The sequence below is a fragment of the Anolis carolinensis genome, chromosome 1 (assembly GCF_035594765.1).
Source record: "Anolis carolinensis isolate JA03-04 chromosome 1, rAnoCar3.1.pri, whole genome shotgun sequence".
In the NCBI taxonomy this organism is placed as follows: Eukaryota; Metazoa; Chordata; class Lepidosauria; order Squamata; family Dactyloidae; genus Anolis; species Anolis carolinensis.
This window is the reverse complement of record NC_085841.1, coordinates 324,199,574-324,214,564: the sequence shown is the minus strand read 5'-3', so window position 1 is coordinate 324,214,564 and position 14,991 is coordinate 324,199,574. Positions and strand designations below refer to the sequence as shown.

The 14,991-nt window shown below is 39.7% G+C and overlaps 2 protein-coding genes across 5 annotated transcripts in view; both read right to left on the bottom strand.

The window, feature by feature from the left end:
- The window catches only part of akap6 (A-kinase anchoring protein 6), a 337,540-nt gene that overhangs the window by 315,550 nt on the left and 6,999 nt on the right, over window positions 1-14,991 (bottom strand). For 2 of the 4 annotated variants that reach the window (XM_062968253.1, XM_062968254.1), the window contains exon 2: window positions 10,089-10,217. The exons of the other annotated variants lie outside the window; for them this stretch is intronic. The gene's annotated coding sequence lies outside the window, so the exon portion shown is untranslated. The remainder of the gene's footprint in view (window positions 1-10,088; window positions 10,218-14,991) is intronic. 4 annotated transcript variants of the gene reach the window in all.
- Window positions 7,660-14,991, bottom strand: part of LOC100555650 (ubiquitin-like protein 5) — a 28,665-nt gene continuing 21,333 nt past the window's right edge. The window contains exon 2 of the mRNA XM_016990779.2: window positions 7,660-8,056. Coding sequence (XP_016846268.2) covers window positions 7,822-8,056 — 235 coding nt within the window. The 3' untranslated portion in view covers window positions 7,660-7,821. The remainder of the gene's footprint in view (window positions 8,057-14,991) is intronic.

Genomic DNA, 14,991 nt, shown 5'->3' with positions numbered 1-14,991 from the left:
TGCTGGCACAAGACTCCTGACCAGGAGCTAAACTGCAGGCTGTCAAATTGCTCTTTTTCAATATGACACTTGTAGATTGGCTTTATTTATGCTCTTCTTGGCATAAATGGAAGGCGAAAGGGAGAAAAGTGCCAAGAGGAAGGCATGTCAAGCCACCCCTGACTTGGTCCACCTTCCACCTGGAAACCAATGCCCTCACTGTGGAAGAACCTGCGGGTCAAGAATAGGGCTCCACAGTCACCTGCATATCCACTGTCGAAAAACTGTACTTGGAAAGCCATCATACTTGGACACTGAGTTTGCCTAAGTAGGTAAGTAAGGGTACCAATTACCATAGAATCCTAGAATCCTAGAATAATAGATTCCAAAGAGACCACATGGATCATCTAGTCTAACCCCCTGCCATGCAGAAAAGCACATTCAAAGTATCCCTGACAGATGGCCATCCAGCCTTTTTTCAAAAGTTTCCAAGGAGCTTCCACCATACTCCGAGGCAGGGAGTTCCATTGCTGAACAGCTCTTACCATTAGGAAATTCTTCCTAATGTTCCTTCCTTCCTAATATGCTGCCCCAAATGTTTGTTGTTGTTGTTTTTTAAGTATGAAAGCTCTCCCTCTTTTTCCAACTCAAGATAACAGAGCACTAGTGTTCAAACAGTGTCTTATCACTTGCCTGGAAGGCCAGTTTGCCAGGAAAAGGATGGATGATGAGTGAGTTTACAAGAAGTGCATTTTTCACTTGTAAACTCGTTTACCTCTTCTTTCTCTTTTCCCTTCTAGTAGAAGCATTCCTCCCCTTCCTTTCAGACAATCCTATGGGAGGTCAGGATAGATGGGAATAGGATAAACATACTGTTTTATGTCCCAAGCTAGCAAGCGATGTTTTGCAAAACTTGGACAAAATCTTTGAATTAAAAGACATCATCTGTAGAGAGAGAATTTGCCTGTCTTTGGGCACATTAGACAGTTCAACAAAAGAACATGATTGATTACCCCAGTGATGAACATAGCCCGGAGGTGAATAGTGAGACATTTGAAGGCAAGATGTTAGACTTCATGTGCATATAATTATGAAATGGCAAAGCTTATGACTGGGAAAAAAATCACGTTGTGATGAATACACAATTAAAAAGATGAACTATTTCAGTTTAGAAAAGACATTATATTTAACTTGCAATGGTGAGTCTTCAGACTAGATAAAAAATAAATATAAAGAACTGGTCAGTTTTATTTCTATTAAAGATTTACTAAACTGAATTAAAAGCATACTACATACATTTAAAAACACAACACCTACAAACAACACAAATTACATAAAATATGACTTCCACCATTTCTCAGCAGCTACATGCTTATATACTTCATTTGACCTTTCCCTTGATACCTCTTCTTACATTTCTGAAATTAAATTCCTATTAATTGTCTAATCCAATATTATCAACCCCTTCTCTTTTATACACAAAAAGTCCTCAAATCTTAAAAAACTAAACAATTGTTTTTTCCCCTAATCAAACAAGTTAACGTTTGAGCCAAGCCCATCAGTTTCAGCAACCATTCTCCCTTCATCTTTCCAGCTATCAAGAAATCTTCCATTCCTCAAAACACATATAGAACAATTGGGCAGAGCATGCACGTTGGCTGAGGTATTTGGGAAAATCTAGTCCCAAAGAGAAACTTTTCCAGATTCCTGTAATAGGCCCTTGATGGATGAAGAAGGCAGGAGCAAGCAACTTGTATGAGACACATACCAACAGATGTAACATCCTCTGTTCATGGAGCAGTATATGGGACTACAATAGCATTTAAGTGCATTGAAAGCAGGTTCTGTTCTGGCTGTGTGGCAAACTCTATCCAACTATGCCCTCATTCACTCATTGCGACAAGCAATGAGCAGTTGGACCGTTGTCTGGGCCACATGGTAGGGCCATTCTGGATGCCTTAAGCCTGTCGACCCCTGCCTGCTTGATTGACAGCAAAAGAGACCTCCAATGTCTGGTACACCTGATGGCTGTTCCACTTAAATTATGGCAGGGGGGTTCAAGATTGTGGTAATAGTGCCACTATCATGAACATGTAATATTAGTGGATATGGAACAGTTGCACTTCTATAATTCTAGATATAAATCTCTAACTGCAAAGCAGAACACCAACTGACATTTTTCATTTCATAATACCATCATAAAGAATAATCCTCAGAGTATCTTACATAACAACACACAAAAATGGAGTTTGAAGCTGTGACATGCAACTCCAAAAAGGGAAGGAGCAAAGGAAGAAAGAGAGTTCTCATTACTTAACTGTCATGAGACCTGGCTGTAATGGAACTAAACATTAAGGCAGAGAGAGAGAGAGAGAGAGAGAGAGAGAGAGAGAGAGAGAGAGAGAGAGAGAGAGAGAGAGACCCTTTCATGTTTAAAAACTTGGAATAGCAAGGTTAGCTTCATTGCACGTGTGTGTGTGTGTGTGTGTGTGTGTGTGTGTGTGTGTGTGCAATGAAGCTAACCTTGCTAGTCCACGTTTTTAAACATGAAAGGGTAGTCCAGCTTCTTATTGTTCTTTAATACTCACGGCCTGTGGTCAAAGTAGTGGAAGAGTGGTCTGAGTGGGGCCCACAAGTAGAAATATTAGAGAGGTGATTTGTGATTGAAGGAAAATAGTGGCCATTCAAAGATAAAAAGGAAAAAATCTCCATGCAAATGTCAAAGACAGGGAACCAAATATAGCCCATTGGAGTTTCCTCTATGGCTGCAAAGCCTCTTATGTTGCTATTTTTGACCACTGATTAGAGATAAGAGGATATTAAAACTTCAAATAGCCTGTATAGAACTGAGCTGTGCTTTGGAGGCATAAATGCTGTTGCACTGGGAATTGCTTCTAAGTAAAGTCTGGTGAAATTGAGCTATGCTTTGTATGATAACTAGGAAATTAGCAAAATTAGGCAGAATTACATTTGTCCTTGGTCACTGGATTAGGATTTGCACACTCTGGACTGACAAAAAATATCCATAGGTAACAATGAAAGCCAAGGACAGAAGACTGTCTTTGGAAACTCTCTAAAATGTTGTGAAATCATTCCACTGGCTATCAGTCCATTTCTGGGCAGAATTCAAGCTGCTGGTTTGATCCTTGAAGTTCTACATAGCTTGCATCCATGGTTGTTTGAAGAGGTATATTTCCTTATATAAGCATTAATATCTGTTGGGGGGGTCTTATCTCACTCCTGTCACCTTCACAGATGTGTTTGGTAAGGACTCAGGAGAAAATTTTTCTGTGTCTGCCCCTAGGCCACGGAACTCCCTCCCGCAGGAGGTCCACTGGGTCCCCTTTGTGCTCTCTTTCCACCTGCAGATGAAGATACTTTTATTCAAGCAGACTAGGCCTTTGCATTTTAATAATATAACAGTAGTATGTGTGTAAATTGGTGTGCTGTATTTTAAAAATGTTTTATTACAACTATGACAAACATTTAAAGTGTTTAACTGTTTCTAATCATGATTCAATAATATTGTTATTTAATTTTTTAACTTTTCTGAATTAACATTTTAGCTGACTTTTTAAAACATTAAACAAAACAAACTCGGCCAAGATTACAAAGTCCAACAAATTCCTCGCTTGCATTGCAGAAAATTGTATGGTCCAGAAGGTAGTAGAGGCAACAAGGGGATCGGCTACTCTTGATCTCATCCTAACAAATGCAGAGAACCAGATCAACGCAGTTGAAGTGGCCGGATCCTTAGGGCCAAGCGACCATGTGCTCCTGCAGTTTGCGATACAAAGGAAGGCCGAAACGAAAAAAAGTCAAACCCGCATTCTGGACTTTACGAGAGCTGACTTCCAAAAAATGAAGGAAATACTGAACGGCATTCCATGGATGCCAATACTAAAAGACAAGAGAGTCAAGGATGGATGGGAGTTTTTCAAAAGTGAAATACTTAAGGTGCAAATGCAAACTGTGCCAACAAAGAATAAAAATAAGACAAGTGCAAAGAAGCCAGAATGGATGTCCAAAGACCTTCTAACTGGTCTAAGACTAAAAAAAGATATGCACAAGAAGTGGAAAAAGGGAGAAATCACCAAAGAAGAATTCAAACGAATAGCCAACTCCTGTAGGGAAAAGGTTTGCAAGTCTAAAGCGCAAAACAAGCTCAGGCTTGCCAGAGACATTAAAAACAATAAAAAGGGCTTGTTTGTTTACATCGGTAGGAAAAGGAAGATCAAGGAGGTGATAGGGCCTCTGCGAGGAGACGATGGGGATATTCTGACAGGGGATAGGGAAAAGGCAGAACTTTTGAATGCCCTCTTTGCCTCAGTCTTCTCACAAAAAGAAAGCCAGCCTCAACCTCAGCAACATGGAGTGGATGAAGGATTGGGGGAAATCCAACCCCAAATAGGGAAAGAAGTCATCCAGGAACTCCTGGCCACTCTAAATGAATTCAAGTCTCCAGGTCTGGATCAACTACACCCAAGAGTATTGAAGGAGCTAGCAGAAGTTATTTCGGAACCACTAGCAATCATTTTTTAGAGTTCTTGGAGAACGGGGGAAGTCCTATCAGGTTGGCGGAGGGCAAATGTGGTCCCTATCTTCACAAAGGGAAAAAAGGATGACCCAAACAATTACCGTCCGTTTAGCCTCACGTTGATACCAGGCAAGATTCTGGAAAAGATCATTAAGGAAGTGGTCTGCAAACACTTAGAACAAATGTGGTAATTGCTAATAGTCAAGACGGATTTACCAAAAACAAATTATGCCAGACTAATCTGATCTCCTTTTTCGATAGAGTTACAAGCTGGGTAGATTCAGGGAATGCCATGGATGTAGCATATCTGTATTTCAGTAAGGCCTTCGACAAGGTCCTCCGTGACCTTCTGGCAAACAAGCTAGTCAAATGTGGGCTAGGCAAAACTATGGTTAGGTGGCTCTGTAATGGGTCAAACGAACGAACCCAAAGGGTGCTCACCAATGCGTCGTCTTCATCTTGGAAAAAAGTCACGAGTGGAGTGCCGCAGGGTTCCGTCCTGGGCCTGGTTCTGTTCAACATCTTTATTAACGACTTAGACAAAGGGTTAGAAGGCGCGATCATCAAGTTTGCAGACAACACCAAACTGGGAGGGATAGCTAACACTCCAGAAGAAAGGAGTAGAATTCAAAACAATATTGACAGATTAGAGAGATGGGCCGAAACTAACAAAATGAAGTTCAACAGGGACAAATGCAAGATACTTCACTTAGGCAGAGAAAATGAAATGCAAAGATACAGAATGGGGGACGCCTGGCTCAACAGCTGTAGATGTGAAAAAGACCTTGGAGTCCCAGTGGACAACAAGTTAAACATGAGCCTACAATGTGATGCAGCGGGTTTTTTTTTTCGTGTCAGGAGCAACCGGAGTTGCTTCTGGAGTGAGAGAATTGGCCATCTGCAAGGACGTTGCCCAGGGGACGCCCGGATATTTTGATATTTTACCATCCTTGTGGGAGGCTTCTCTCATGTCCCCGTATGGAACTGGAGCTGATAGAGGGAGATCATCCACACTCTCCCCGGGTGGGATTCGAACCTGGCAGCTTTCAGGTCAGCAACCTAACCTTCAAGTCACGAGGCGGTGAAAAAAGCCAATGGGATTTTGGCTTGCATAAATAGGGATATAGCGTCTAGATGCAGGTAAGTCATGCTACCCCTCTATTCTGCCTTGGTCAGGTCACACCTGGAATATTGTGTCCAATTCTGGGCACCGCAGTTGAAGGGAGATGTTGACAAGCTGGAAAGCATCCAGAGGAGGGCGACCAAAATGATCAAGGGTCTGGAGAACAAGCCCTATGAGGAGTGGCTTAAAGAGCTGGGCATGTTTAGCCTGCAGAAGAGAAGGCTGAGAGGAGACATGATAGCCATGTACAAATATGTGAGGGGGAATCATAGGGAGCAGGGAGCAAGCTTGTTTTCTGCTGTCCTGCAGACTAGGACGCGGAACAATGGCCTCAAACTACAAGAAAGGAGATTCCACTTGAACATTAAGAAGAACTTCCTCACTGTGAAAGCTATTCGGCAGTGGAACTCTCTCCCCCAGACAGTGGTGGAGGCTCCTTCTTTGGAGGCTTTTAAGCAGATTCTGGATGGCCATCTGTCGGGGGTGCTTTGAATGAGATTTTCCTGCCTTTTGCAGGGGGTTGGACTGGATGGCCCATGAGGTCTCTTCCAACTCTGTGATTCTATGATTCTATGATTATTGTAGGTAACCTTTAATCTATTTTGGGGGGGAAGTCAGGATGCAAATTCAATCATTTAATCAATTCAGATTTCATCAGGATGTCTGAATAGTTTTGGATCTAACATTGCCTTCAAATTCTTTTTATTTTAGACAATTTACGCTCCCTAGACCCTCATAAGAAGTTATGCTTGGATGCAAATATGGTACATTTTCTCCATCTTTCACCTTGTAGGACACTTAAATGACAGTTTTAAAAAAAAAAGCCAAAAGATCCCATGGCTGTTGCTGTTTTGTGAGTGCAGAGTGCTCTGGGATTAGGGGAATCCCTGGCATACAGCCTCACTGTAATTGTTTGTAACAAGGATTAGGCAGGCCTTTTGCCTTTTGACTGTTTTTCTGTTAGACTGAACATATGGTACATGAGATTTTCCTGCTTCTGACCCATCTGCCACTGACTTGCCTAATTGCAGGGTCTTTTTAAAATCACCAATAACATTCTGAAAACAGTTGCATTTCCCATTGAGGTAATTCAAATGATCTAATTTAATTCTTTCAAAATATTCTGAAAGCAATATGAAATATTTACAAAATAATCCCATGTAACATTTTATTCCTCTACAACTCTATGAATGTTTATTCACATCGAAGTTCCATTGTATGAAATTGCATCCTTAGCTCTTTTACTGACCAGAGAGTGCCAACCCTTTTCCAAATTCTTTTAAGATCTTCAAGACTTATTAGATTTTTTTCATTATCATCCCTTTAAAAAAGAAAGCAATTCTGTGTTTACTCAGGACAGTGAATAGAAATGTATTCCAACATTTTTAATTCAAGGAAAAAGCTAATTTGGTTTATAGTCAGTAGTCAATGGGTTCACAGGACAGTACTGAGTAAATTATTCCTATAGAGTTTCATTAGACCTGAGAATCATGAACCAACCACCATCACTGCCAAAATATTTTAGCACAGGATTAAAATCATGTGGACTTCTAGCCCCAATAGTCCCTAGTTAGCATAGGTAATGGCGAGAAATGCTAGGAATTAAATTCCAATGACATCTAGAGAGCCACCCTTATTTTAATCCTAGCTGACCTATAGAATCTAGACATATAGAATCATAGAATCGTAGAGTCAGAAGAGACCTTATGGGTCATCTAGTCCAACCCCCTGCAAAAGGACGGTAATTGTTTGGGCTGTCCTTTTTTCCCTTCTTGAAGATAGGGACGACATTTGCCCTCCTCCAATCTGCTGGGACATCTCCTGTTCTCCAAGAACTCTCAAAAATGATTGCTAGTGGTTCCGAAATAATTTCCGCTAGTTCCTTCAATACTCTTGGGTATAGTTGATCCGGCCCTGGAGACTTGAATTCATTTAGAGCAGCCAGGTGTTCCTGGACAACTTGTTTCCCTATTTGGGGTTGGATTTCCCCTAATCCTTCATCCACTCCATGTTGCTGAGGTTTTTTTTTTTACATGTCTTCTAGTTTATTGCCATAAGGGATAAAAATATTACTAGCCACAATTCATGCCACTAAACAAGCCATTGATAGTTTCAATGAAATTAGAAATGAAAAGAGAGAGAGAGAGAGACCATGGCAGACATGAAATCTGCCACAAACAAATTACTGATAGTATAGTTCTAGATTCATGCCATCATGGATTTCATAGTCTGCCAGTGACACATGGTCCTTGAAAATTGTGTACCATTTCTTTAGCAAAGTCTTGTCCCACCAAGTTCCAATCTGAGCAGCTATGAGCTTTTTCAGGTCCCAAATGGTGTCATCAGAGTTGCACTTGACTCTCACTTTTTTGCCCAGATGATCATTGCAAACCACTTCAATTATCCCGATCTGGTGTCAATATGAATCAGTGTACAAGAAACTGTTGAGTTAGGAGACCTCTAGTCTCCTGCTTTTAGGGGTACCCAATGAAAGCGGGCCGAAACAGGCTCCAAGGAACTCACACAGAAGCCCGAAGAGTGAAGAAAGCGGAAGCGGAAATGACTCAAAATACTAAATAATAATATTTTTACACAAAGCTGTTGGTGGGTTAACTATTAAATTATTTTATGTCTGCTTGAGGAACCATATTTTGTAGGTTATTCCAACTTAATTAGAGCTTAGTACTTTAAGGGAGAAAATTCAATCTCTCAGATTGTAAACTAGAGAGAAAAGAGCAGCTGAATGAGACCAACAAATTGTACTGTACACCAAATCCATTACCATATGTCCACAGAACATAAGAAAATATTGCCCAACAGTAAGGGAACATGGTACCATTCATTGTGTTTCCTTTATGTACACTAATATTTCAATATCACAAGCAGGTAGAAATATTGTCATATCATGCTCATTCTCTCCAGTGCTAACTGTATGGAGATTGTTTGGCAAAAGCCATTGACAGAGTGATGATGAAAATGAAGATGAGGATAACTTTTTTTTAAAAAAAAACCCACTAAATCCACTAAGAAATGGCTTGCTTGAAGAAGGATCTATTTTATTGTAATTCCATTATCTTTCACTGGTCGCAAATGTACCTGCAAAAGAGTCCTAGGGGTAAGGAAGAGAATTCATAAGAAAAGTTCTTCAAACTTCAGTATGTGAGTGGGACAATGGTCTGTTGTAACTGAAAGATAATCTTGTTTCCTCTTGATTACACTCAGTTCAATTACATATGTCAGTGATTGATATCTGATTTGTTAAAATGATATTATATAATACCTCACAGTACTTTTGTTAAAAACAAAGCCTATACAACAGTTCCACTTTGTACAAGCAAAGGAGGTTGTGGTTCAACATGCTAATTTGTCTGGGGAGAAGAAGCTGTTTAGTTATTGCTATCACTATTGTTAAACAATTCAGTTGAAATTCTTTCAGCCTAGAACTTGAGCACTAACGGTTGATCCCAAATCTGCCTCCTGCATATCAGAAGTGGAGTTGATTTGTACATGATGGGTAGACCTGCCTGCAGCTCACCTGCAGCCTGTCCTCTCTACCAGTAATGTGTTTTTAGGGGTGTGTTTTGTGGGCAGTCTTTTCATCCCGCTTGATTCTTCTTTGCCAAAACGGCTGACACTACGGTCAGAGAAAGACCCTGAATAAAGCCATAAATGTTTTCTGCTTTCCCATTATTGTTTCAGAACTGTGCAGCTCCACAGGAACAAAAGATTTTAAGTTTCTCCTTTGGGACTGAGATCACAAACTTGTGTGGTTGTGCAAGATCTGCCAAAAGAAGTAGGAAAAAGATAGGGGAATATGACTTGGATTGCGATGAGTCATCTCTCTACTGTGTGAAAACTCTGACACACATTTTTATTAGATATGGAAGGGAAACAAGCATGTGAGATGGGGTGAGTAGGTATCCAGTTCTCATCTAGCATTCTTAAACAACGAGTTGCCTTCTTACGAATGCATTTTCTGATATGTGTGTGTTAAGGCCCCTAGAGTGAGCCCTTTTGTTTCATCTCTTTGAGTGCATCTACACTGTATAATTAATGCTGTTTGATATGACTTTAAGTGCCTTGAGACAGTGCTATGGAATTATGGAACTTGTAGTCTTCTCTGTCAAATTACAGCCCCTGTGCTTCCATAGCATAGAGTCATGAAAGTTAGAATGTCAAAATGCATTAATTATACAGTGTAGATGTATTCTAGGTTTCTTTTTTTAATTTATACACTCAAGCCTTTTTGCTTCTTGCCTGCAGAGATCACTTTCTCCTTTCCCCTAACGGTTAGTCTTTTTGGAGACAGAGCATCCATCAGTTTCTGCTTCAGAATGGCTTACACCCACACATTTCAGGGCTCTTCTACCGAAATTCAAGTAATCTTCTTTTGTCTATCTCCTTCTCTATCCCAGTTGGATTTCCTGAAACAATAAGTAGAAGATTTACCTTTTTAACCTTACAAGAGCATCCTGAGTATTTCGATCCTGTTTTCTACCACATGATCATGTTGCACTGGCTATGCTTAATTTAGATACCGAATATTCCCACTCTTTGCTGCCTCTTCACCTTCTTTCCCTGTGGGAGATGAAGAGATAAGTAAACTGAATCAAATTGGCTTTTTCATCCTCTCTTCCTGTAGAAAACTGCACCCTGTGTGCTCAAGTAACCATAGCATCCATAAAGTATAACACAGAGGTATAGAAATAAAATCTTTATTCTAGATAGCAATGGTAAAATGGTAGTGCTTCAATCTCCCAATGACTGGGAAATTATGGGAGTTGTAGTCCAAAAAAGAATATTTCCAAGCAACTGAGAGAATGTTAAAAGAAACTGTAAGCTTTGACTGTAAGCTCTTTCAACTGATTACTAACATTTTACTGGCTGAAACTGGACACTATAGGAGCTTTCTTCTTAAACGCATGTCAACTCACACTAGGCTTTATATGATGAAATGTGAGACATCTACTTGGTGACTCTTGATAAAAGAAGCACAAGTGTTCCATGAGTTAGGAATTATGGTATTCTCCAAATAAAATATATAACTCTTAGCTCTTTTGAAAAGAGGCCAAATAGACAGGATAGAGGTCTATTGAAGCATTCGTTTGAAATGCAGCCATAGTAAATTGAAACTGCACAAAAGAAGAAAAGAAAGGAAAAAACTGTTGTTCAAAGAATAGCTTCTATAGGCACTACTTTAATGTTCAGCACTGGCTATGTTGCCTTCCTCACAGCCAAACCTTTGTGGTTATCAAAGGGAATGTGGTCAAAAGAATCGTCTCCCTTATCAGTGATGGCAATGAACAAGAGTATCAGTCCTCAGAGAATGCCCAGCTGCCCTTGAAAGTGTTGTCGAAGGCTTTCATGGCCGGGATCACAGGGTTGTTGTATGTCTTTCGTGCTGTGTGGCCATGTTCCAGAAGTATTCTCTCCTGACGTTTCGCCCACATCTATGGCAGGCATCCTCAGAGGTTGTGAGGTATGGAGGATCCATACCTCACAAAACATGGGCGAAACGTCAGGAGAGAATACTTCTGGAACATGGCCACACAGCCCAAAAGACATACAACAACCCTGCCCTTGAAAGGTTTGGCACATGGAGTGGCCCCTGCCAAACCCCAGAAGAGAAATATTGTGATAGTAGGGGACTCCTTACTGAGGAGAACAGAAGCAGTGGCTTGCAGGCCTAACAGGAGGTCTAAAGAGGTGTGCTGTCTGTCTGGAACAAAAATCTGTGATGTTAATGAAAGGATGATGACTCATGAAGCCCACTGACCATTCCCCGTTCCTTTTAGTCCATGTAGAACCAATGGCTCTGTAAGGCTTCAGAATATCATATGGGATTACAAGACTCTCAGTAGGAAGCTGAAGGATCTTGATACAAAGGTTGTCATTTTTACTCTTCCAGGAAAGCACTAAATATAGAAAGCGTGTGCTATGAGCAGCAGCTTAGGATAAGGCTGAGAGGTGACACGATAGCCATGTTTAAATATTTGAAAGGATATCATACTGATGAGGAAGCAAACTTATCTTGTGCTGCTCCAGAGGTTAAGGAATGATGAAATGGATTCTAACTACAGGAAAATAAATTTCATCTAAACATGAGGAAGAACTTCCAGATGACAAGGGCTGCTTGACAATCAGAATGTAATGGGGTCTCCTTCTTTGAAGGTTTTAAACAGAGTCTGGATGCTGTTGGGAGAGTTTTGATTGTGTATCCCTGCATGACAGTGGATTGAAATGGATGGCCCTTGTGGTCTCTTCCAACTCTATGATTCTATAAATTGTAGGAGACAGAGGGCATCCTGGAGGTACATACATTACTTGCCAATTCATATATTCCAGTAATCATAGTTGTAGTCCAGATCTAGCAAAACGAGGAGTGGCACTAGCCTTATTTGTTCAGACTGCACAAAAAAGGAGTAACTGCTTATTTTTACCCATTTTTTCTAGGGCTACTGGAATGGAGTACTGAGGCACATCTTCATGATTCATTAACAGGATTTCTTAGTGTCTCTGCTATGTTACTAAATACAGTATGATCCCCTCATCCACAGGTGACATGTTCCTGAACTCAATGGAAACCGAAACCATGGATATAGTGAACCCTATTGAAATGTATGACTTCTGCTGGAAGCATACCATAGAATTGCCTGAATGACCTAGAAATTTCCAAGATGACATATTTTGCTGGATTCAGGTAGATGAAACTCTGGATGACAATCCCAACATGTATATGGGGTATACTGTATATGTAAAATTGCATGATATACATTGTAATAAAGGATTCTGGCCATAGTAAGCAAATGCAGAAACAAGGTCAAGTAAAGTTGGCCAAGTAAATAAATTTCTTTTTTTCAAGAAAATCCTTGGAGGATAAAAAATACTCTATCAAATAAAGTTATCATATCATTTCATGTAAAAAGTTATATCATTTCATTCAAAAGATAACTTAGCCTGAGTCTCTTCTGGAGGAAAGTTTCACAGTGGGAGAGTGGTCCCCAAGGAAGCCAGAATGAATGCATAAAGCTGCCCACAGCAGACCTTTAATAATGCTCCTTCAATCATGATTGAAACACCTAATGAATATGCTTAGAAGAAAATAATATTTGAATGCTAAGGAAACTTTCTTTAAATATAAATTTCCAAGCTGCCTGTATTCTATTAGGTAGTATCAAAAGGATTTCTACAATTTGCAGGTGATTCTAAGTGCAAAGAAATGATGAAGTTTGAAGTGACTATGAAAAATAATAAAGCTGAAACATATCCTGGAATTAGCAAGCCTTGGATGTGTGTATTTAACTCAGTATTAATCATATTCAGCATGATTATTATCTCTCTCGCTCTCTCTCCTCCCTGATCATGCATTGCAAAACAGAAGAGTAAATTCTGTCTAAAAAAGGTATTTTATTGAGAATGGATGCATAAAACTAACTCTGAAAGGTTTAATATCAGGCATAACAGTGCCATTGTTTGTAATGTCTCAGCTCTTTAGACAAGACAAGATATAGACACAGTCTACTGCATAGCTTGTTTGAACTTGGAGCGCTCTCTTTTCAACCTTGGAATGATGAAGTGCTGAGTCAGCCAAGCTAGGAGTCCAGCAGTTCAGGAAATAAATGTGTGTCATCATTATGTGAAAGAGGAAAAAACAATTAAGTACTCTGGGATTATTCTCCAATACCCAATTTACTGGTCAAAGTTTCAGCTATAGCTACAATGAATTACACATGTTTGTTTGTTTATTTATTTATTTATTTATTTATTTATTTATTTGCTCTGTTTATGCCCTGCCTTTCTCTACCCCCGAAGGAGACTCAAGACGGCTTACATAGAGGCAATTATTCAATGCCTTAATCACATAAAATTCCCAAAATTACGTAGTCATTTTATATATTCCCAAATCTGTTATTGCATTTGACTATTCACCAAATGCCTGATCCCACACATTTCCTGTTACAGTTTATGCCTGATTGAATGCAATGGGACTCAAAGAACAGGACCCTACTGGAAGGATGCTAAAAGCAGTGCAATCCAAACAACCATGCCTCGAATTGTTTTTGGGGTTTTTTTGGTGTGCACTATTTATAGATGCCTTGATCTTAGCATGACAAATCTGAGTACAATGCTGACATACATTTCTGCCCATATTGGGATCTTTATTTGACTCACACCAAACAGGCTCAGCCTTAGGATACATCTACAGTGTGTATTTTTTGTAAATAATTTTTATTAATCAAACAGTAGTGATTACAAATTATAATACGCTGAACTGAGCTTGACAGGTGGGGGAATAAAGGAATGGGGAAGATGGGAACTACCTACAAAAACAACAACAGTCAACAAAAAATAGCAACATATACAGTAGAGTCTCACTTATCCAAGCTAAACGGGCCGGCAGAAGCTTGGATAAGCGAATATCTTGGATAATAAGGAGGGATTAAGGAAAAGCCTATTAAACATCAAATTAAGTTATGATTTTACAAATTAAGCACCAAAACATCATGTTATACAACAAATTTGACAGAAAAGGTAGTTCAATGCACAGTAATGTTATGTTGTAATTACTGTATTTACGAATTTAGCACCAAAATATCACGATATATTGAAAACATTGACTACAAAAATGGCTTGGATAATCCAGAAGCTTGGATAAGTGAGGCTTGTATAAGTGAGACTCTACTGTACTCAATAGGAATAAACAGGTAGGGTAAAAACAAATAGGTGAGGTGTTGTTGACTTCCAATCTCTTTCACAATGGTATCAAGTCTTTATTTTCTTCCAGTTTTTGTATATGAATGTATTTTGACACCACTTTGACTGCCATGGTTCAATTTACTCTAGAGTTCAACACTTGAACTGCTGGCCCACATTGGCCATTTGTGATTATATCATAAGGTTTTCTTAGCAAGATTTATTCAGAGTAGATTTGTCATTGCCTTCTACTGAACCTGAGAGATGGCAATTTATTCAGTTTCAGCCAGGGGATGTCTATACCCGTATGGAGCCATAGTCCAACATTTACAGCAATACGCCATCAGCAACACAGCAGCAACCAAAATAATTTTCCCCCACAAAACTTCAGTGTCATGTTAAAAGATAAGCTGAGCACATACACCTTGTTCAAAGGGTAACTGAATTTCCCAGCAGTTTCCAAGAGTATAATTTTCCTCTACAGCAAAGTGCACGTCCCCATGGTACCTTGTTTTAGTAGAAAAATGGTTTTGTACTTAAGCGCTACAGACCTGAAATGCTTTACTGGCAGGCAGTGCCACAAAAATGATTCATATTGGTTCATGCCAGCCATGGGCCATGTATTGCCTACCCCTAGCTTAGGGTATCAATCTAGGCA